The sequence below is a fragment of the Chiloscyllium plagiosum genome, unplaced genomic scaffold (genome assembly GCF_037043375.1).
Source record: "Chiloscyllium plagiosum isolate Xiang-an unplaced genomic scaffold, Cpla_swu_hap1 HiC_scaffold_45, whole genome shotgun sequence".
In the NCBI taxonomy this organism is placed as follows: Eukaryota; Metazoa; Chordata; class Chondrichthyes; order Orectolobiformes; family Hemiscylliidae; genus Chiloscyllium; species Chiloscyllium plagiosum.
Window position 1 is genome coordinate 835,955 of NW_028270183.1, and position 24,796 is coordinate 860,750.

Below are 24,796 nucleotides of genomic sequence, written 5' to 3' on the forward strand. Positions count from 1 at the left end.
CTACCGCATTATAGCAAAACTGGCTGTATCTGGTTTTCTATCTCAGAATGTGATCATTAAGCCAATGAATAGTTAAGGCCCCAGCACAAATCCTGCAGGGACACCAATGGTCACATTTTACCAATTCAACTATCTGCCCTTTCTTCATCTCACGCCATTCCCAAACAGGTTAATAACTGTTTCAAATTGAAATCAAGAATCTCTTATAAAGGTACTTCATCAAATGTCTTCTGCCAGCCCATATCGACATTTCCAAGTCTTAAAATGATTTTATTTTTAAAGAGATGACAATCAAAAATGACAAAGTATGCCCCGCCCATGCTGGCTTCCTCTGATAACCTGAAAATTTAAGGTGTTCAGTCTTACCCTTAAATACAAAATAAAGTCATGTTCCAGTCTTACATTGAATACTCAGCTTTGACTATGCATCCAAGTTTCGGAAGAGGGTTTGAAAGCACAAATTTCTAACTGGGGAGAAAGAATGTAACCTGTGTGCTGAGCTGACACTTATCTGATCTGAGAACACAATGGGTTTTCCTCTGTATCCAAACTGTACTATACCTGGAAATGCTCAATAATGACACTGATGAAGACCACAGACAATGGAAAACCTCCCACTTCTAGCACTAACACTACCCAGTGGAGCATAAAACCCCGACATCACAAAATTAATAAGGTGTACAAACTTCACTCCTTCCAGCAACTGCGTGGCGTTTACAGATCCACCATCATCTGAACTGAAAGCAGTCTTGTCGGCAACTTTAACCACACCCCGCTGGACTTTTAGGTCAGGGAGGCATCTTTGGGTAACTGTAAAGTAAATATGAGAGCATCATAAATCTGTCTGGAAAAATCCCAATAGCAGCAACCAAGAATATATTTCACTGGTCAGTTCCTCTGGTTTAATTCACAGAATTGTAAATTCCACACAGGTCCTTGCTCCTCATCTCTATGAGGGACCCTTTGGCGGTGAGGAACAGTTCGGACTCAGCTTGGTCCACTCAGTTCAAGAAGGAGAAAGGTTATTAAAACATATTCAATGAATTTTAGAAACAAAAATCAAATTCAACTGGCAAAGGGAACGTACAGAATTAACCTCAGGCATTACTGAATAATCAAAAACAGGAGCAGACGGTAGCCATTCTACCCCTTGAATCTGCTCCACCATTCGAGAAAATAATGGCTGATTCGATTGTGACCAATTCCACATTTTCTTTTAAAAAATTTGTTTATGGGATGAGAGTCGCTGGCGAGACCAGCATTCATTTCCCATCCTTAATCGCCCAGATGGCAGTATACAGTCAAATCACACTGTTGTGGGTCTAGGGTCACATGTAGACCAGACCAGGTAAGGATGGTAGTTTCCTTCCCTGAAGAACATTAGTGAATTAGACGACGTTTTCTCGACAATTGACAGTGGATTAATGGCTTTATTTCAAGATTTACTTTTTATTGAAATCAAACTGCATCATCTGCAGTGGCAGAGTTCAAAGCTGGCTCCCCAGAACATGACCTGGATCACTGGATTAACAGTGATACCACTAGGCCATTGCCTCCTCCATCTGTCAGTGACTATAACTTTCAACTCCCTTGCACACCAAAACAATCCAGTTATGACTGTTCTCTGGGTATACAATGGTAACAATTAACTTCGTTTTGACGTGCTCCCACAATTTTGCTTTGTTGCTAATTGTCAATGGAACAAGTCAGACAATTTGCTTAACATCCGGCACATGGGGAATGCTAGAATCTTTAAATGAGGAGGATTGCTTAGAAAATCTCAATGCAGAGTCAATATGATTTTATGGAAGGGAGTAGAGTGTAAGGTGCTGGAAAAGCACAATCGGTCAGGCAGCATCCAAGGAGCAGGAGAATCAATGTTTCAGGCATAAGCCCTTCATCAGGAATGAGGCTTGTGGGTCGGGGCTGAGATAAATGGGAGGGGGCTAGGGTAGGGGGAGGTAGCTGGGAAAGTGATAGGTGGACGAAGGTGATAGGTTAGAGGGGTGCAGTGATGGACGGGTCTGGAGGGTGGTGCCAAGTTGGAGGCTTGGTACAGGGATAATATGGGGGGGGGGGGGGCGGGGAGAGGAAATGAGGAAGCTGTTGAAATCCACATTTATCCTACGTGGTTGCAGGGTCCCAAAGTGGAATATGAGGCATTCCTCCTCGAGGCGTCAGAGACGGCTCAGGGCCTGCACGTCCTTGACTGAGTGGGAGGGGAGTTGAAGTGTTCAGCCACGGGGCGGTGAAGTTGGTGGGTGTGGGTGTCCCAGAGATGTTCTCTGAAGCAATCTGCAAGGCGGCGTCCTGTTTCCCTGGTGTAGAGGTGACCACACCGGGTGCAAAGGATGGAACAGATGCACGTTTATGGAGGGAAGCAATATTTAACTAACTTATTGGAGTTTGCGGAGGAAAAAAAACAAGCAATGTGGATAAAAGGATCCTACAGATGTGCTATAACTAAACTTCCCTAAGGCATCTGACAAAGTGCCTCAAATATTACTATACAAAGAAGAATTCATTTTGTGACTGTGTGGGGGAGGGGAGAGCATATTGTATGGATAAAGGACTGGTTAGCTAACAGGAAACAGATGACATGAATGGGTCTTTGTCAGATTTTGATGTCAAATGGAGTACCACAGGGTTCGATATAAGGCTTCAATTATTCATAATATCTATCAGTGACTTGGAGGAAGGGACCGAATTTCTAATTATTATATTTGCTGACAACGCATATATAATAGGAAAGTAAGTTATGAAGAGGAGCTTGCAAAGCTATATAGTTTAGACAGGTTCAGTGATTTGGCAAAAAAATTACATGTGAAGCATCATGAAGGCATATGCAAACTTGTTCAATTTGGCAGGAAGAATAGAAAAACTTCACAACATTGAAATAGAGACAGATTTGCAGAACTCAGAGGTACAGAGGGATCTTGGTGTGCTAGCACATGAATCACAAAGTTCGTCAGGAGGTACAACAAGTGATTAGGGAGGCAAATAGAATGTATTTATTGCAAATGGAAAGGAATATAAAAGTAGGGATGCTTTTCTACAGTTCAAGGTTTTGGTGAGGCCATATTTAGAATACTGTGTATCGTTTTAGTCACATTTGGACAGGATGGGGCTGAATCCAATGGAGCTTAGAAAAATAAGTGGTGACCTTACTGAGACACACAGGATGAGGAGGAGACTACACTGGGTTGATGTTGAAAGAATGCCTCCTCCTACAGGCGAGCTTAGAACTAGGGGACACAACTTAAAAGTAAGAGGTCTCCTAGTAAGATGGAGAAAAGGAATTTTTTCCTCAAAAGGGGGCTGGTTAGCTCACATGGCTGGTTTGTGATGCAGAGCGATGCCAATGTTACCAGCTAAGGTTACCATAAAGGAATCTCCTTCTGAACCTCTCTCCTCACCAGAAGCGTGGTAGCCCTCAGGTGAAACCACCAACAGTCATCTCTCTCTAATGAGAGCACAGCCCGATGGTCTGCGAAGACTACAGTGATTTTACCTTGCCTACCATTCCTCAAAAAGTGGTGAAATCAAAGACACTGAATATTTTTAAGGTAGAAGTAGAGAGAATATTGATAGAATAACATAGCCAAAAAGCACCAGACTGCTCTGTCCAACCAATTTGAAAAACTGCCATTTGTCCACTGTCCCCTAGAAACAGACTTCCCACCCTACTGCTAGATCCTATAACCAGCACTCTCACTTTACTTATTGTCCCTTATAAACAGCACTCTTAACCCACTGAACCTCTTATGCTTTTAACCACTTCTTTCACCAAAAACAAAATCGAATTCTTCTTTTGTTTTAAATCATTACTCTTAAGGAAATAGGTAGGTGATGTTTTACAAATTCTCTCTCACTATTTTCAATGTCTGTAACTCATTGTCTGTATCTCCTGCGCCTTCCAAGCTTCAGTCTTTGCTCCCTAGCTCCGCTGTGGTTTGATCAAACAGAACCTAGGGATGAAACCGTGGAAAAGTTCCCCAGCTGCTGAATGAAACTTTAAACACTTACAGGGCTTGCTGGGAGTTAAAAAGGCCGGACAATCCCCATCTTTAAACACTTCAACAGGTGTCTGAAAGACAAAAAGTGAACATATAGGTGGCAATGGCAATGTTCAATATTAATTTATGGTGAAAATAGTATTTTTGTTTCATTGGACAGATATGTTAAGTTTGATGTATTTTCACAATGGAGTTTAAGTGCTTCTGTGTAACTATGATAGTTCCCTCAGAGGTTTGTTGGTCAAAGTCCCAACCACTCTTTAAACCTAACTTAATCAGATCAGAACTATAGCAGAAGGACCTGTAATGTGACAGCTGTGTTCCTCTGCAACCTCACACTATAGAAGATCATGCTATGGAAAACTCACTCAGTAGGAAAGCCTTATGCAAACAACACTCACAATTCATCAATCATGTTATAATCAATTCGCGCTGACGAAACACACGTTATCTGAGAACTACCTGTAATCACTCTGAAGGCTGAGGAATGCATTTCAGAGTTGGCCTCGTGCTTCCCAACAATTCCATAGAATTGAATTCAAAGGGACACAAAGGAACCTCATATATGACCCTTTGACCTGAACATTGATGCACAACTGTGGTGACTGGAGTTGAAGTGGGACAAAAAACAATTTTGCTTTTACATCCAAGGACATTTACATAATAGTGTCCATGTGATGGCAGCCAGGCACTAGTGATTCTACCATGTCCGGTGTTCACATGGAAGCCAAAACAGGAATCATGGCAATGATTTTCCATGATCACTAAAGAGAGACTGATACGCAGAGATTACTTGAAACAATTGCAATCATTTTACACTGAAGCAGTTGTCCAAGTTTTCACATTAATGTATCATGCAGAGTCATTTTTGCTTCAACATATGATGCTATTGGTAAATAAATCTGAATTTAAAGCTTAACCTGCATGTTTGCTACGATAGCAGCCAAATACGATGCGCTTTTCTCAAACTCTCTAATAAATGAGTTTATGATATATTATTGTTAATTTTTCAACATGAACTCAATTTGATAAAAAGTTTCAAAACACATTTGGTGTCTTGAAAAACACATTAAAAAAAAATTGACTCATGGGATGTGGACATCACTAGCTGTGCCAGCATTTGTTGCTCATCTGTAACTGCCTTTGAGAAGGTGCCTTCTTGAATCACTGGGGTTCACATGTTACAGGCAGACCCACAATGCTGTTAGGGGCAGAACTCCAGTATCTTAACCCAGTGATCATGAAGGAACAGTGAATTATTTCCAAGGCAAGATAGTGAGTGGCTTGAATGGGAACATGCAGGTGGTTGCGTTCTCATTGATCCACAGGACAATCTAGAACTTGGAAGTACGGCAAACATTGTGTTGGCATCCAGCACAGCTCACACAGTTGCCTTTCTGAGGCCATCATTTAGTTCATTGGCTCAGTAGGCCATGCATAATGCAGTGTGGTACTCATCCATGGAGATCAGATGGTCTCAGGTTACACACCCAGTTCATGCCAAATGAGCTGCTCAACACACAAATTAACCAGGGGTCCAGATGTGAATAGTGTTCAGTTTACGCAGATGGTGAGTGAGGACAGTTGGAGCTCCGCTCCTCCTATATCAATACCTGCTAATCAAGGAAATAGTCCCTTGGGAAAGTTATGAGAGACAGATTGGTATCAAATCATTGATACACAGATTGGAAATACTAGTGGACCCAACACTGATCCTTGTGGCACTACTTGCAGTTTACCAACCTAAAAAGACCAAGTTATTCCTTCTCTTTGCATCCTGCTAGCTAACTAACCCTTTATCGATGCTCATTAATGCATTTCCCTGTACCCCCAATGCTTCTATATTGTCAAGCAGCCTTTGATGAGGCAACATACCAAACCACTTTTGGAAAATCAAGTACCCCCCCATGTACCAAGTTCCCCACTATCCACTGTGTAGGTTACTTCACCAAAAGTCTCTAATAGATTTAATTAAACACAATTGCACGTTCACAAAACTATCTTGAATCATAAAACCTTACGCTGAAAGACTGGAGTGGCTGGGCTTGTATACCCTTGAGTTTAGAAGGTTGAGGGGGGATCTGATTGAGACACATAAGATTATTAAAGGATTGGACACTCTGGAGACAAGAAACATGTTTCCGCTGATGGGTGAGTGCCGAACCAGAGGACACAGCTTAAATATACGGGGTAGACCATTTAGGGCAGAGATGAGGAGAAACTTCTTCACCCAGAGAGTGGTGGCTTTGTGGAATGCTCTGCCACTGAGAGCAGTGGGGGCCCAGTCTCTGGATTCATTTAACAAAGAGTTGGATAGAGCTCTCAAGGATAGTGGAATCAAGGGTTATGGAGATAAGGCAGGAACAGGATACTGATTAAGGATGATCAGCCATGATATTATTGAATGGTGGTGCAGGCTCAAAAGGGCAGAATGGCCTACTCCTGCACCTATTGTCTATTGTCTCTTTCATGGTGGTTCAGTGGTTAGCACCGCTGCCTCACAGCACCAGGGACCCGGGTTCAATTCCAGCCTCGGGCAACATTCTGTATGGAGCTTGCACATTCTCCCGTGTCTGCATCGATTTCCTCCGGTTTCCTCCCACAATCCAAAGACGTGCAGGTTAAGTGAATTGACCATACTAAATTGCCCACAGTGTTCAGGAATATATAGATGCATTAGTCAGGGGTAAATGTAGAGTAATAGGGTAGGGGAATGGGTCTGGGTGGGTTACTCTTCAGAGGGTCGGTGTGGACTTGTTGGGCCAAAGGGCCTGTTACCACAATGTAGGGATTCTATCTTTAAATAATGAATTCTAGCACCTTTCTCTAGACTGATGTTAGACTAACCAACCTGAAGCTTCCTGTCTCCCTCCTTTCTTGAGTGCATGTGTAATATTTGCTATTTTCCAATCTGCTGGGATCCTTCAAGAGTTGAAGGAATTTTGGAGGTTGTAACCAATGCACCCATTATCTGTGTAGCCACTTCTTTTCAAACCCTACAATGCATGATCTCTGGCACTGGCATCTTGCAACCTGTTAGGCTTTAGATCAAATGCTTTCCCCAGCACTTTTCCCTGGTGATAATGATTCCTCCAAGTCCATCCCTCCCAATCATCTCTTCACTTTGTTATCTTTGAGAATTTTTCTGTTGTCTATCGTTAAGATTGAGTAGAGGAACTGTAACCTGACGAGAGTCAGCAGCTTCAGGAGGGACCAGGAAAGCTGGTAAAAGACAAAATAAGAATATGATTGTAACTCACCTTGGTTGAATCATTAAAGCCTGGTTTACAGAACTGGGAGTAATTCTGCCATCTTTCTGGTTTCACTTTAAGTTGCGCATGTGCAGTGATGAAGCTGTCAAACCTTTCTGGGCATTTACTTACACAGATCTACAAAAAAACAAGTTAACAGAATTAACAAGTAGTACAATGAACACTCATTTATTTCAAAGGGTTTCTTTTGTTCATTAAAATAATGTGTTTGTAAATGGATCTGCTGTAAGCATTAAATAATTACAAAACAGATATTGGACAGGTTAGGTGTAGAGGGCAACACATTCTATTCTATCCTATTAAACATTCCTGTAGCAGGTACAAAACAGAACAAAAGCTCCATCTACACTGTCCCCCATCAGACACTGCCAGGAGAGGGACAGCATAGGGTTAGGTACACAGTAAAGCTCCCTCTGGGCAGGGTAGAAAGTTTGAAACAACTCCCATTGATGGAAATATTCATGGTGACTGACAAAGAATCAATAACTGGAAGATCCTCATGAGGAGAATATTTAGGGTTGAGAAGTGTGGTGCGAGAAAGATCCAAATGCTAATTAAAAGGGGACTGGGATAAGTCCCTGAAGAGAACATATTTACAAGATCATGGGGGAAAAGCAAGCATATAGGGACAAGCAAGTTTTTTTTCTTACCGGGAAACGGCAAGAAAATAATAGAACCAGCCTTGCATCCCATGTTGCCTTAGGTTCACATATTGCACCAGTCAGACAAATGTCTACTTCCTTTGCCAGCCACACAGTAGCCTCTGGGTGAGCTTTGGAGAGGTGACCCCTAGTGGTATTATAAATGGACTGAGATCCAGATAATGATCTGGGAACTTGGTTCAAACCCTGCCATCACTGATGGTGGAATCTGAATTCAATAAACATTTGGAATTAACAGTCTAAATGATGACCATGAATCAATTGCTGTTTGTTGGAAAACAGCATCTGGTTGACTAACATCCCTTAGGAAAGGAAACTGCCATCCTTACCTGGCTTGGATTACACATAAACCAGACCTATAGCAAAGTGGTTGACCCTTAGGAATGGGCGAGAAATGCTGGCCTAGCCAGCGATGTCCTTATCTAATGAACGTTTAAAAAGCTGGCTGTGAAGGAAGCTGGTGATTAATCAAAGACATTTTATTGCCATGCCAACTAACAACTGAATTGATATCACTTTCAGGCATGCTGTTTTAACCGGCAGGCACTTTCATCCTATTCATGTGTGCTGGACTTAGCATCACAGAGCTGGGAGCCCTAATCTAATCCAAGTCATCAACAGGAAAGCATTTGTAAGTGATCAAAGGCAGTTCCTTTCTATTCTCAACATCCATCTGAAAAAAGTGATTCAAACCTTTTTGTTCACTTCTTGCCTATTTGTTGACCGCATGTTTTTTTTTCTCCCATTTCCCAGTCCAGTAATACAAGAAATCAGAAGAACCATAGATGTTTAAAACTCTAACTTGACTACAACTTTGGGACTGACTGTTGCACTGATGTGGAGCCAGCTGACCATGAAAGGTGCTCTTGGCATGTGATAGGTCTCAGGTCAAGGACATCCATCCCTTTAAATGGAAGTCAAGGAGGGCCACATACTCATCTCTTTTCTCTCTCCCCACACTGCCCAAAATTACAAGCAGAGTCACCCACTCTCCCTTAAACCCAGTGGGGTCACATGCACCCCCTCCACAAAGCCCACAAGTTCCCTCCTGTAACCAAACTCAGTCTGAATGCATCGGCCCCTAAAGTCAATCTAGAAACAAACCGCCATATCATTAGATGATCTACTCCTGTAACCGTTGCATGTTCAGAAAGCAACATTTATCTCATAGGCTCAACTTCTCAACAGGAGAAAGCCGGGAGGCAGCAACAAATAAGATATGTCCATTACCATTGAAAGGGATAGATTTCTTACCTGTGTGGTAGGACACTGAAACTCCAGCAATACCAAAGGGCTGGCACACTTGAGCAGGTTGAAATAAAATAGAAATGGTTTATGCCTGGAAAACAACAGAGACAGAAATGCCACTAACTGTTTCAAAACCCAAGATTTCAAATCACTTCTTTCTCCAGCCAGCCACTTACTGTTAGTCCAAGTCTGAAACCAACACACAGGAAATGAACACATTATAGTAGGCCAGCAGGAACACAACTCATCTTGATGTTTCTTGTTTACTCTCAAAAGCAGCTGCTACAGTGCAATTTGCGACATTTCCCTCTCCTCACCAAGTTGGGTTATCTGTTTCATTTGCCCCTGACTCAAGTGCCTGGTCACAATCTGTCAGTTTAGCAAGTGACTGTCAGCAAATACTTGACCATGTCCTGACAAACGAAACAGAAATCGTCACAAAACGATCAAGAGTGCTGGCATACTGGGCTAGATTCTTTTAGGATCGCTGGTCAGCACGGACGAGTTGTTTCCATGCTGTACAGCTCAATGACTATGACTCTAAGAGGAGGATACCTGTTTGATCTTGTGTTTCTCTCACTTCCTCTGAAGCCCTTCAACATTAAAAGATTACCGAGAGTTTTACTGGGTAGCATGGCAGACAGTGAGACCTCTTTGCTTTCATAGGTTTACTGTCAGACTCCTTTAAACTAAGCAAATTTTGAGAAGATTTGTAGCTCAGGTTGAGGTTCTGGATGGAGGTTTGCTCGTTGAGCTGGAAGGTTTGTTTTCAGACATTTCATCACCAGACTAGGTAACATCATCAGTGAGCCTCCAGATGAAGCTTTAACCTTGTGTATCATAGTAATTTCACTCCCAGGCCAAGTTACTGTGTTAATGGTGACTTGTAATTTTTTTTTATGGCAGTGGTCTTCGAGATTTTAACCACCATGTCTGAGGCTTTATTCTGAAATTCCAACCCACTTTTGGATAAGTCTCTAACTTTGGCATCCAAGGAAGAGAACAGAACTTACTCATTCCTGCCTCCAACCTGACCACAGAACTCGCCACGACTGTCAGTCGGATAGATCACTTTGCGAGGGTCTCCATGGATCCATGCTAAAAATAGACCATCATTAATGGCAAGAGTCAGCAGTACCACAGAAAATAGTCAATGCATTCATTTTACTTTTGTTACTTAAAAGGAAAATATAACCATCTCAACCCATGAAAAGCAAAGATCAGCATAATAAACAGGCCAAAAGTCTCTGGGCCCAGGCAAATTCTTTATCTACCAAACTAACCCAACACCCTGAGCTATATTCTCAATTATCACAGCTCCAAGAAATCACTGCAGGAGTTAAATGTCCTAGATCCAACCATCTTTATGGTTCAATGACCTTCCCTCCATCATAAGGTCAGAAGTGGGGATGTTCGCTGATAATTGTTCAATATTCAGCACTATTTGTGACTCCCCAGATACTGAAACAATTGTGCAATATCCTGAAAAATGGCAGGAAGCATTTGTACCATACAGTTAAAATGTTGTTTAACAAATATGCTTGGAAAAAACCATATTCAATGGAACAAGCAGAGAAGTAGGATTAGAATGGGTTTAGAAAGCAGTCAGGTGAATTGGAACATTAATTTGGTTTCTCTCTCCACAGATGTTGCCAGAACTGCTGAATTTCACCAGAATATCTGGTCAGCACGGACGAATTGGACAAAAGGGTCTGTTTTCATTGAGTATGCCTCAATGGACTCAGACGTTCTGTTTTTATTTAAGAACAATTGGTGCCTGTAACCACAATGATTTCCTCCTGTAACAGAATTCTATGCATCGATGCAGTTTGTTTCGAGTGCATAGCGGAAATACACTTCCTGAAATGTCAAGGCAGCCAGTACAGGCAATGAGAAGGAAGTTCAGCCCCTCCAAAACAACAGCAGATGCGTGAAAGCCACTGAGGTGCAAGCTGTTCTTCTTCAGCACTCTTAAACAGCAACGTGGGAACACTTTGACCACACGCTGCCACATTTCAAGGCAATGGATCACTACACACCCTTCAAGGACAAGACATTCTGGTTTTGTAGTTAATGGCCACATTCTGGAAATGGAAACTCTCACACTTTGTTTCATAAGGCCCACATTACTGCCTAGAGGAGTCCACATAGCATTTGCACAGGCTGATATTGTACTCTCTCATTTGTATCAAAAACATTAATTTGCAACATTTTGATTAGTCAAGTCACATCCAAGCAAATGAGAAATGTCTACGCTGGCAGATAGTGAGGACTGCTACACTGCCTGATTGTTCAGTGAGCGAACAGCCTCAGCCCTGTTATGTTGTGCCATGTTGCTGATAGGAACAGTAATCTGAAATCAAGTCACAATACTCCACCTTTGGATTTATAGGGAATACAATTTCATACATTACTAATCCAGTTTGTCACAAAAGTATAAATGACCAATTTAATCTCCATGGACACTGCCTGACTTTGACTACCATCTCCAATTTAAGAAATTCACATCAGTTTTCAGCAACAAACAATAAAACTTGTTAAAGAATAATTTTGGTTATAATAAACAAGTGGCAAAATTGATGGGTAATTACTTAAAGGGAAACTTAAATTATACTCCCTATAAATCCAAACCCCCACACATTCATTCACAAATAGAACAAAGACAGATGGTTTCACACAAAGAGCGTGGAGGTTATAAATAAAAAAAACGAATCCAGTTGAAGAGGAGTCCAACCCACCAAGGGTAAAATTAAGTGACTTTCTCATTGTCCCTCTTTGGAATTTGGTGATTATATCATGTTTTTGAAAACCCGGGATTCTCAGTCCGCAGCTGGGCTGCTTTAGCAGCATTAGTAGGATAGGTGATTTTTATATGTACACCATCAGTTTGTATTTACTTACCCACTATCCCCACAATGACGTATGCTATGGTGGCTGCAAAAAAGATGAGGCAGCAGATGATGTCAGTGCAGCTCCTGTAGGGATAAAGACCATGAGAGAACAAGTAGAGTAACAACCCAGGGAAAAAAACTTTTTAAAAAAACTCATGCATGGAATGAGGGCATTGCTGGCTAGACCAGCATTTACCACCCTTCCCTCATTGCCCAGAGGGCAATTGAGTCAACCACATTGCTGTGGGTCTGGAGACACATGTTGGCCAGACCAAGTAAAGATGGCAGTTTCCTTCCCTGATGGACTTTAGTGAACCAGATGGGTTTTCCCAATAATCAGTAATGGTTTCATTATGACCATTAGACTCAATCTCAGATTTTGTTTTTATTGAATTCAAATTCCACCATTTACCACAGCAGAATTTGAACCTGGGTCGCCACAACATTACCTGGGTCTCTGGATTAACAGTCCAGTGATAATACAATGAGACCATCACCTCCCCATACCATATACTATTGCTTGACATCACCTTATTATGCTTTCCTTTGTTCTCCCTGCTTGCAAACTGATGCCACATTTTAAGGGAAACAAGCACAAAAGTTCACAATACACTCAGCTAGTCTCTGCATTTTCTTCCACATGGGTTGGGCTGCTTTCTTATGCTAATGCAGTTCTTGATTTTTCTTTACTGATCGTGAAACCTTACAGAGTGGCCCTCCAAGTTCACAGAAGTAAAAGATGACATGACAGAGAGCGAAAGGTCCCATATATCCAAGCCCTGAACAAACCGACTCAGACAATCACACCACCCGTAAGAAAGAGGGGAAAATCTGTAAAGGTTCGAAATCATCATCACCATGAAACACATACAGATATCAAATGGCCTGGGTGAGATGCCTGAATTAACCCTTCACTATTTACAAACATTTGTGCCCATTCTAGAGGGAGAATGGTGCCACTGGGACTTCCAGCAAATCCAAAACATTGGGAAGAATGGACCAAACACAGGGATGGGAAGGGAAGGGAAAAGGAGCGGAAACCAAGATACCACTAGCATCATCTTCAGCTGGATCTGCTCCTAAGGGTGAAAATAACAAACTTACTGACAGCAAAGCTAAGTTTATTGAACAGGTTAAATCAATTCAATAAGAAATAAAATCAACTGATTAATTTTAATTAATTTCACGGTTATTAAAAGTTTGTTTGATAATCCAGTTGTTAATGCAACCCCACAAATGGCAAAACTGATTTCTCAAAACCAAAATACACCAAAGCAGGAAAGGTTAACAATCTGTTAACGCAGGCAAGAACATCTAATAACCAACTCTCAGAGGCACATCTGCTGTCTCCCAAAACACAAGTTAAATCTACCAAATCTGTGCCCCAGTGTTACAGTGACAGACCTGTCCTCACCAGTACTGCACCCCAGTTTAACACTGACAGACATGTCCACTCCAGTGCCCAAGTGTAACACAGTGACAAACCTGTGTACACAATGTCTGCCAGCTTTAGAGTAGCAGACCCATACATCCCAGTACTGTACCCCAATGTGATGCTCAAATAATCTTCCCAGACACATCCCAAGTTTAGGACTACAAAATCTGTCTTCCCTTCAGCTCCATGGAATACAGCATTTAAACATCTCCTACCTGTTTGCAACTGGGCCTTTGAATTTTGGATCATATTTCTTTGAATCACCTAAAACAATGAAAAGATACAAGAAAACATAAACAAAGGCAGATCTGAAACAAAAGAAACTACAAAACACGTCTATCTACAATTAACAACTTTATACAAGAACAAAGATTAATTCTTACATAAAACACTTAAGCTTCATACTGAAGTATGTTACTGAACAATGACATATACAAATAATTGAGATGTAATTGCTCTCCTTCCTACAGATGTGCAGTTTCTCGCCAAAACTTTGCTGGTTCCATGAAATGATGAAAAACATGATTTTGATTGGTGTGTTAGTTGGATAATAGTCAGTTTCATCATCTTCGATCTTGCGTCCTGACCTGTCTTGGTTCACAGACAAAACAAGGCTAGTCGGCTATAAATAGATTCATGGACCATCTGAACAACAGTTATTGTGTTTTACTGAAATTGGAGTCAATGGGATTTTTGAGGTGGGGGGTGGCTCTTTCTGCTGGTTGGTGCTATACCTGGCAACCTGGCACATCGGAGAACGGTTGCGGTTGTTGGAGATCAGTCGTAGGGATGTTTGCCAATGATTGCACAATGTTCAGCATCACTCAAAACTCCTCGGATACTGAAGCAGTCCATGTTGAAATGCAGCAAGACTAGGACAGAACACAGGCTTGAGCTGACAAGTGCCAAGTAACATTCATGTTCACAAGTGCCAGGCAATGACCATCGCCAACAAGATAGAATCTAACCATCGCCATTTGACATTCAATGGCATTATCATCGCTGACCCTTCAGGCCAACCTGTCCATGCTGACCAGATAGCCTACATTAATCGAATCACATCTGCCAGCATTTGATCCATATCCCTCTAAACCCTATTCATACATCCATCCTTTTAAATGTTGTAATTGTATCACCCTCCACCACTTCCTCTGGTGGCTCATTCCATACATGCACCTCTGAGAAAAAGTTGCCCTTTCGGTCCTTATAAACCTTTCCCCTATCATCGTAATCCAATGCCCTCTAGTTTTGGACTCCCCTACCCTGAGGAAATGACATTGGCTATTCACCCTATCCATGCCCCTCCTGACTCTATAAACTTCTATAAAAGGTCACCCCTCAGCCTCTGATGCTCCAAGGAAGACGGCCTTAGCCTATTCAGCCTCTTCCTATATCTCAAACCCTGGCAATGTCTTTGTAAATCTTTTCTGAACTCCTTTAAAGTTTCACAATATTGTTCATAGCAGGGAGACTAGATGCTTCTTCCATCATAGCAACTGGCCTCTGCAGGTATTTATTCTACAAACGCCAGTCACCTTGAGAATGATGTATAGGTATAAGCTGGCAGGAAGAGAGTTAAGTTCAGAGATTCGTGAAACAAGAGGTTCAGCTGAGCATGACTCAGATCAGATAAGAACTTACAGTTACAATGGGGCACTGGAGGCAAGGATAGTGGGTTAACAAGGCAGAAAAGCAGTCATTATGTAGAGCCATGTAACAATATTGGAAGCATTCAGTATGCAAGATCAGCTAACAAGGGGAAGTATTCATTGTATGAATTTGGTTAACAAGGTTAAGAACATTCATTGTATAACAGTAAAGGGCTTGGTCTCAGTTATTAATGCTCGTTGATTGTTGATTGCAACGGTCACCTATTAATATGTATGTTGCCTTATCTGGATGCTCCTCCCTGCAAAATGACTATATAGTTCATTGAGAAACTGCTGCTCCAGGGAAGACCGTGAACTCATGTCCTTGTGCACATGGGTGACTGTTCTCTCTCCCTCCAGGGCCCAGAATAAAGATAAAGGAGGTAAAGTTATATTGTCTCTGAGTGTCTTTCTTCGACTGGGGGAGGGGGGGGGGGGGGGGGGAAGGAATGACAACCTCATGGACAACTTCCATCTTGAAATTCTGTAATTCCTAATGAGTTCCTATGGGAACCACCCTCCAACAACAAAGTGCACACAACAAGATCTCTCAAGTAACAAACTAAATACCCGGATAACATTTGAAGTCATAGAAAGTGTGTGTGTGTCGGAAAAAAATTCAAGTGGTCTGGCATCATCTGTGGAGAGAGAAAGAGTTAATGTTAAGAATTTAACTAAAGTTTGATTTGATACAAAGTTAACCATATTCCTCTCCAAGGGCCTGCTGATTAAAACTAAGTGTTGAGAATCCACAAACAATTTTATCTGTGTGGCACTGGAGAAGTGCAACAGATCAGGCAGCATCCAAGGACGTTTCGGGCAGAAAGGCCTTCATCAGAAAGGGCTGAAGGACTTATGCCCATAGCGGCGACTCTCCTGCTCCTTGGATGCTGCATGAACTGCTGTGCTTTTCCAGCACCACATTTTTCAACTGACTCTCCAGCATCTACAGTCCTCACTTGCCCCCCCCCCCCCCCCCCAAGAGATTTTAATCCGTCAGTTGACATACTAAAATTGACAAGGTCGCAGAATGAAATCTTTGCTCTTTAAATACCACCACAGGATTTTTTTTTTTAATAACCAACCTGAAAGGCTCATCACCCTGCCCTAAAGCTGACACATCCAACAGTGCAGAACGCCTTTGGCACTGCACTTGAATGTCAGATTGAATGCGATAGCAAGCTTCTGATGTGAGATTTGAACAAAACCTTCTTTCAAATACCGTAGGGAGCTTTCACGTTGTAGTGTTCTTAAATAGAGTTGCCATCTTCCCTCTAATTCTCTAATATTGGTGACTTTTGTTTGTGGATTGATAATCCTGGCTACTAGCAAACAAAAACGTTAAACATTGCCACATTCTGGGAATTCTCCCTCTGCCAAACATTGCAGCAAATAGAAAACAATTTTAAAATCCTATAAATTTAAATCACAAACACCAGAATACCCAACAGTTTGTGCTAACACTAACTGTTACATTTAAGATTTGGAAACGCCGGTGTTGGACTGGGGTGTACAAAGTTAAAAATCACACAACACCAGGTTATAGTCCAACAGGTTTATTTGGAAGCACTAGCTTTCAGAGCGCTGCTCCTTCAACAGGTGATTGTGAAACCATCTGAACTGAAACCAACATGTTCATTCTAAGAGATGAGACACTTAACAAACAATCCGGGTCTTTTTCAATATATCGTTTCAGTTACATCGTACTTAAACTTTTGCTATAAATTCTGTGTCTTACAATCTTATTCTCCACAATCACCTGAAGGAGCAGTGGTCCAAAAGCTAGTGCTTGCAAATAAACTTGTTGGACTATAACCTGGTGTTGAGTGGTTTTTACCTTTAGTTATATTTAAAACATTAACCTGATCCTTCTCTTTATAAGCTGGCTTCGTTTTTTTGAAAAGAATGTTCAGTTCATTTAAGTAGCAGTTTACAATCATGCTCTATACAGACATGTAGACTTGACTGTTTATGTAGCAAACTGCGCAATATCACCACAGGAAATATCTTGCTGTCTAAGTTCTGCTCTCAATTTACATTTGGAGATTGAAAAGACAAATTAAAGAAAGCAATTGATCCCAAAGTGAAGTTACCAATACGTTGATATTCTGCCACTGACAACATGCACTAATTAAACAAACACAAGAGGAAACAATTCACACGTTGACTTCTTACATTGTCAGAACATCCGGGTGATTTTAATCAGGAGTTAATTGGAAAGATCAGTGGCTGCATTCTGCAGATAGATATATAGTCAAGAGATAAACTATAACCCTCTCCACAAACAGCACTGGAACAAATCATGTGCCCGGGGCAGGGACTTGAAGCAGGAAACATCACAACCCTTAAAGTACTTAGATGAGCACTTAAATGTTATAACATAAGGCTAATAGCCAAGTGCTCGAAAGTGGGATATGGAGTAGTTTATGTCAGTGCAGACTCAAACCAAAAGGCCTCTTCTGTACTGTATGAGTCTTTGAATAAATTTGGCAGGAGTATCTACTGAGAAAGGAACTCAATTAATCTATCTCCAATTAATCAAAAGATTGCCCTCATGATGGTGAACATACCAAAGGTTTTAATATCATTTTAAGTGACCAAAATGCACTTCTTACAGCCCAGCAATCCTCACACACTACTAGAACATCAGCACAATTTACATGCTATAATCTTGGAATTAGGTTTAAACCAGCAAATGCCCAATGCAGAGACATTAGTGACAAGGGTCTTGAGGATATGGGAGAAGCCACTTGAATCAATGCAATCAAAAGGGAGTTATCTGAAAAGGATCAAAGTGGGGGTTACGAGGCAAAGATCGGAGAATGGTATTAAGCGAAATGCTCTTTCCGAGAGTTGATGTAAACACAATGGACCAAGAGTCCCTTTCTGTCCTGTGTAAATCTGTGATTAATGAGTTTTTCAGTTTCTTTACGAGATTGGCAAATGACAGACCATAACTGGAATGTAACTGGAGAGAGGGGCCTGCACATATCCCCCCTTGGACAAAGGGATTATACTGAATAACAGATCCCAACATCAGAACCAAATAAGAGAAACATTCTGCTAAAATGACCATCCCCAACTGTAAAACCTGCAGTCAGAATGCCATCTGCCTACAACAGACACCTTTCCATGGTGTGTCCATGAACATGGAGTCAGCAATCATTAAGAGCCATCTACTACCAGGCATGGAATTCTGACAACCCACTTTAACATTTCATCCCCCATTTCACTAGGACATCATTCTTGCTCCTACCCACTTTGTAAAAAGCCAAACATGCCCATAAATTGCATTGAAAAACAAGTTCTTTTATGATTTCACTATTTGAAATGGATTTTTCTTTACTACAATATTTGGAGAAAGTATGTGCAGTGCCTGAACACAAACTTCAGTGGCACCATGTGGAGAACAGGAATGGAATGTGCTGCACAGCATCAGATTAATCAGACCACATGTCTTGTAACAAAACGCTTCTCAATGGGAAGATAAATATTCAGAGATAAATACACACAGTTTGCTGTGTTGAAAATTGCATGCTCTTTTCGTGTAATGAAGTGTTAATTTTTCCAAAAATTATTATCCCTTTCTGATCTCCGTGAGTGAGGTCAGCAACAGTCCCCTGAAGCTATCCTGACAGAGGGATAGTAGGAGTCGAATCTGAAGTGTTGTCAGTCTCCGCCATACTAACTTACTCAAAACACTTGAGGGCAATGTACCTGCCATTCGAACATGACCTCGTCCATTCAAATCTTGTGTATATCTCACCTAAACTTCCTATACTCTGGGGATTAAACAAAGTTTCCACAGAAAATGGTTGGAAATATCTGTCCTGTGTACAGAGGCACAGTGAAAAGCTTTGTCTTGTGAGCAATGCAGGCAGATCACAGAGTCAAGTAGCATAGATAATAGCAGCAAAAATAAAAACAGGTACAGGCGAATGTTTTGAGTCAATTCAGTATTTTAACAACAGTAGGATAGAAAATGTTCCAAAGCCAACTGGTGCATGTGTTCAGGCTTCTGTACCTTCTCCCCGATGGTAGAAGTTGTAGAAAAGCATTGCCAGAGTGGGATGGATCTTTGAGAATGCTGGTGGCTTTTCCTTGACAGTGGGCCTGGTAGATGGATTCTATAAACGGGAGGTTGGCCTTTGTGATTATCTGGGCCGAGTTCATCACACTCTGCAACAGTCTCCGATCTTGAATGGTACAGTTGACATATCAGGTAGTGATACATCCAGACAGAATGCTCTCGATGGTGCATCTATAAAAGTTGGCAAGGGTATTCACCGTCATGTCAAAATTTCCTCAGCTGCCCGAGGAGGAAGAGATGTTGTTGGGCCTTTGTAACCAGTGCATTCACATGAAGAGTCCAAGAGCTGCTTGTTGTGGATGACCACTCCCAAGAGCTTGACACTCTCCACTCATTCCCCCCTACACATTACCAGCACAGAGATGGAACGAGTAACATCCTGCCGAAAGTCAATTTTGAGTTCCAGTGTTGAGTGTTAGTGAGAATGAAATATTGTCCCCAGTCTTCACTGATTGTGGCCTGTGGGTCAGGAAACTGAGGATCCAGTTGCAGAGAGTGGGGCTCAGTCTGAGATCACTAAGTTTAGTAAATCAGTCTTAAGGGGATAATAGCGTTGAAGGTTGCACTGTAGCCAATGAGTAGGATTCTTACGTAGCTGTTCTTGGTGTCAAGATGTTCTAGGGAAGTGAAGGGCAAGTGATATGGCATCTGACATGCATCTGTTGGTCTGATAAGCAAATTGGAGTGGGTCAAGTGTAGGGGGAGGCTGGAGTTGATTACTGCCATGATCAGCCTTTCAAAAGCACTTCATGACCACCAAAGCTAGGGCCACTGGGCGGTAGTCATTGAGACATGCTGCGTGAGCCTTCTTAGGGCCAGGGATGATGTTGGCCTCTTGAAACAGGCAGGGACTGTGGCCTGCTGCAGGGAAAGGTTGAAGATATCAGAGAAGACCTCTGCCAGTTGATCTGTGCATGGCCTGGTACTCTGTCTAGTCCCATCGCTTTCCTTGGATTCTCACAAAGGAAAACCGATCTGACCTCTGATGCAGTATCTCTTGGGATAGGTTCGTCCGGACTTGTCAAAATAGGTGTTACCTCTCCACCAAAATTTTAATCAAAGCGAGCAAAGAAGGCAATGAGAATCTGGGAGGGACATGTCATCGTCGGCTATCTTGCACTCTCTTTTTCAAATTTGTGATGTCATTCAGTCCTTGCCACAGTGACCAGGTGCCTGTCTGGGTCTCTAGTTTGGATCGGTATTGGTCCTTAACTGTCTTAATGGCTCTGCGAAGGTCACACTTGGATTCCTTATATTTGAGTGGGTCTCCTGATCTGAAGGGTAAAAACAAGACTGCAGATGCTGGAAACTAGAGTCTAGATTAGAGCTGTGCTAGAAAAGCATAGCAGGTCAAGCTTTTCCTGCTCCTCAGATGCTGCCTGACCCGCTGTGCTTTTCCAGCACCACTCTAATCTAGACTCTTGATCTGAAGGCCTCAGGCCTAGTTTTTAGCAGATTCTGTATGTCCTGATTCATCCAGGCCTCCTGTTGGGGAATACCTGGATTCATTTCCTCGGTATGCAGTTCTCCACACACTTGCTGACAGTGGTGGCGAACTCGTCCAAGGTACCTGCGGACTGTTTGAACATGCCCCAAATTAGCTGATTCCAGACAGCACCAGAGTTGATCCTCTGCCTCCTCTGACCAGCACTGGACCTGTATCCGTGAGGAGGTCTCCTGCTTGAGCCTTTACCTGTAATCCAGGAGAAGAAGCGTGGCATTGTGGTCGGAGTTCCCGAAATGAAGGCAGGGGATGGAGCGGGAGGCATCTTTCAGTGGTGTAGTGATAGTCTAAAACGTTTGGGCCCCTGACTACTGTCTTAAAGTAGAGTGAACTATTCATACGGCAACATCCTGTCCTTTTACTCTGGTGTTTGACAAAGTAACTGGATTTGACTCTAAGTCACCTGTTCTTTGTCTTCCTCAAATTTCACAGCAAAGTGAGGCAAGAAGTTGGTGATTAAAATCACAGTCCAGCCTAATACAACCTCAAGGTGAATTACTGTAGGGAGCCTGGATGTTAATTGCTGGCAGACTATCCAACTGTGGAAGCATTCAGCCCGCTCTAACCAAACTGAAGTGTCAATCTCCAGGGCAGTGAGTGGGTCACTGGCTTAGGGGTAAGATTCTTATTTAGCAATATGTAGTAAAGTGTTCCACAAGATCTCCTGAGATCATATAGAGATACGCAGGGTAAATAGTCAATGAGTTAAAACCATAGCTCAAAATGTTGATGCACCATAGATACTAGAGTAATAGTCGATCTCATGTAAAAGTCGATCCCCTATTTCTGGCCAAATAACCTGGAATTTTCCATATATCTCAGGTGAAAGTCAACCCTAGTTCTTCACAGATAACAGAACGACATTTGAGAGTCAGTGCACCGGCCGTCAGGCCCCGCTCCAGCTTCCTGGTCTGCTGTTTGTTAAGCTCCACTCCCAGTCTTCCAGTTCGCTGGCTGTAATGTTCCCCTCCGGGTTCTCAGAATTACCATGGTTCATTTTTTTTCCTTTATTCGTTTTGAGATCACTTGGGTTTCTGCTAATGATTAAGGTATAAATTTTGACAGGCATGAATTTCAACCCCTCAAAAGTCCTATCCATGTACTGGTCGACCCCATAAATCTAACCTTAAAAATAGTCCAAACAATTGTTGATTATTACTCGACTATATACGGTAGGTTGAACGGGTTTCGCTTCATGGGGCACAGGCACTAGTACTGGATGTTCAGGTGAGACAAGGTTCACTTGGACTATGCTGTGTCCAGTGTTCTGGAATATCACATTACCATAGTTGTAGAGAACGCATTAACTAAACAGAGTATTGGGATGGTGCATACAGTATTCAGCAAAAAAATTAATATCATACCCATCAACCTTTGCTTATGATGTCATCACCATTCTCAGGTAATTCCTCAGATCAAATCTGGGAGTTAAATACTCTGTCATGTAACTTCTCAAAAGGACAGGTAGGAAGGAAAGGGTAGTAGAATAGTTTTGTTAGTATGGAACAAAATAAGTAAATAGCAAGAAATGATCTTCAACTGAAAGATATAGAATCCAGATTAGTGGAGACAAGAAATAACAAGGGGAAGATGATACTGGTAGTAGTAGGGCACCTTCCCCTGCCACTGCAGGAACTATAAAACCTGCGCCCACACCTCCTCCCTCACCTCCATCCAAGGCCCTAAAGGAGCCTTCCACACCCAAAGTTTTACCTGCACATCCACTAATATCATTTATTACATCCGTTGCTCCCGATGCGGTCTCCTCTACATTGGGGAGACTGGACGCCTCCGAGCAGAGCGCTTTAGGGAACATCTCCGGGACACCTGCACCAATCAACCACACTGCCCTGTGGCCCAACATTTCAACTCCCCCTCCCACTCTGCCGAGGACATGGAGGTCCTGGGCCTCCTTCACCGCCGCTCCCTCACCACCAGACGCCTGGAGGAAGAACGCCTCATCTTCCGCCTCTGAACATTTCAACCCCAGGGCATCAATGTGGACTTCAATAGTTTCCTCATTTCCCCTTCCCCCACCTCACCCTAGTTCTAAACTTCCAGCTCAGCACTGTCCCCATGCTTTGTCCTACCTGCCTATCTCCTTTTCCACCTATCCACTCCGCCCTCTCCTCCCTGACCTATCACCTTCATCCCCTCCCCCACTCACCTATTGTACTCCATGCTACTTTCTCCCCACCCCCACCCTCCTCTAGCTTATCTCTCCACACTTCAGGCTCTCTGCCTTTATTCCTGATGAAGGGCTTTTGCCCAAAATGTCGATTTTGCTGCTCATCGGATGCTGCCTGAACTGCTGTGCTCTTCCAGTACCACTAATCCAAAATCTGGTTTCTAGCATCTGCAGTCATTGTTTTTACCTAGTAGTAGTAGTATACAAGCCTCCTAACTGTAGCTATACCATAGGAAAGAGAATAAATCAGGACATAAGGGCATGGAAACAAAGCAGTATGTTAATCATGGGTGACTTTACTCTTTACAGGTTGGTAAGAGCAGCTTGGCAGAGATATCCAGGAGGAAGAATTCAGATTGCATTTGACAATTGACTAAATACAGGACATTGAGCACCATAGTCTAGAAGTGGCCTAACCAATTTGTGTGTCTCTGCTTAAGGAAAGGCGTTGTGAAACTTCAGAGGGTTCAGAAAAACTTTGCAAGGATGTTGCCGGGGTTGGAGGGTTTGAGCTATAGGAAGAGGCTGAACAGGCTGGGGCTATTTTCCCTGGAGCGTTAGAGGTTGAGGGGTGACCTTAGAGGTTTATAAAATCATGAGGGGCATAGGGTGAATCAACAAGGTCTTTTCTCCCCCCAGTGAGGAGAGTCCAAAACTAGAGGGCATAGATTTAAGGTGAGGGGGAAAGATTTTAAAAAGGGGCATTAAGGGGCAATCTTTTCATGCAGACTGTGGTGCATGTACAGAATGAGCTGCCAGAGGAAAGCTGGTACAATTACAACATTTAAAAGGTATCTGGAATTGAATTTATTGTCACGTGTACAGAGGCACAGTGAAAAGTTTTGTCTTGCGAGCAATACAGACAGATCACATAGTTAAGTAGCATAGATGAGTAAATAATAGGTAAACAGTGGCAAAAATAAAAACACAGGTACAGGCGAATGTTAAGAGTTTGGGAGTCTATTCAGTATTCTAACAACAGTAGAGAAAAACTGTTACGTAACCGGCTGGTGTGTGTGTGTGTGTGTGTGTGTGTGTGTGTGTGTGTGTGTGTGTGTGTGTGTTCAGACTTCTGTACTTTCTCTCCGATAGTAGAAGTTGTAGAAAAGCATTGCCAGGGTAGGATGGATCTTATATGAGTAGGAAGGGTTGAGGGATATGGGCCAAGTGCTGGCAAATGGGACTAGATGAAGGTAGGATATCTGGTTGGCACAAACTAGTTCGACCAAAGCGTCTGTTTCCACGCTGTGTCTCTCTATAACGCTAAATCAATAAACTACATATCCAAACAGGGATCAGGCTACTTTGGATCCAGTAATATGTAATGTGGCAGATTTAATAAATGATCCTCCAAGAAACAGTGTCCAAATAACATGACAGAATTTAGCATTCAGTTTGAGAGAGAAACTTGGGTCTGAAACTATTGCGCAAAACCTTTAAAAGCCCTAATAATTACAAAAAGGAATAACTGGGAAAGTAGTTTAGCAGAAGAGATTTTCATTTTCAATTTGTTCATGAGACATGATGCATCATTGGCTGGGGCAACTTCTGTGGACAGTTAAAAGTCAACCTTGTTGCTGTGGACCTGGAGTCACATGTAGGCCAGACCTAATATGAATGGCGAATCCCCTTCCCTAAAAGGCATTAGTGAACCAGGCGGGTATTTAAGACAATCAATAGTCATTATAAAGTTGTGATAAGACTAGTTTTTTATTTCAGACTTTTGTGAATTCAAATGTTACTATCTGCCATGGTGAAACTCAAACTCATATCCTCAGAACATTAACCAGAGGCTTTGTATTACTAGTCCAGTGACATTACTATGTTGCAACCACCTCCTT

The 24,796-nt window shown here is 42.2% G+C and overlaps 1 protein-coding gene across 1 annotated transcript in view; it reads right to left on the reverse strand.

Moving 5' to 3' along the window:
- The window catches only part of LOC122552333 (choline transporter-like protein 2), a 78,039-nt gene that overhangs the window by 20,653 nt on the left and 32,590 nt on the right, over positions 1-24,796 (reverse strand). The window contains 7 exon segments of the mRNA XM_087983385.1: positions 687-810; positions 4,027-4,087; positions 7,277-7,405; positions 9,205-9,289; positions 10,212-10,296; positions 12,100-12,173; positions 13,740-13,788. Coding sequence (XP_087839511.1) covers positions 687-810; positions 4,027-4,087; positions 7,277-7,405; positions 9,205-9,289; positions 10,212-10,296; positions 12,100-12,173; positions 13,740-13,788 — 607 coding nt within the window.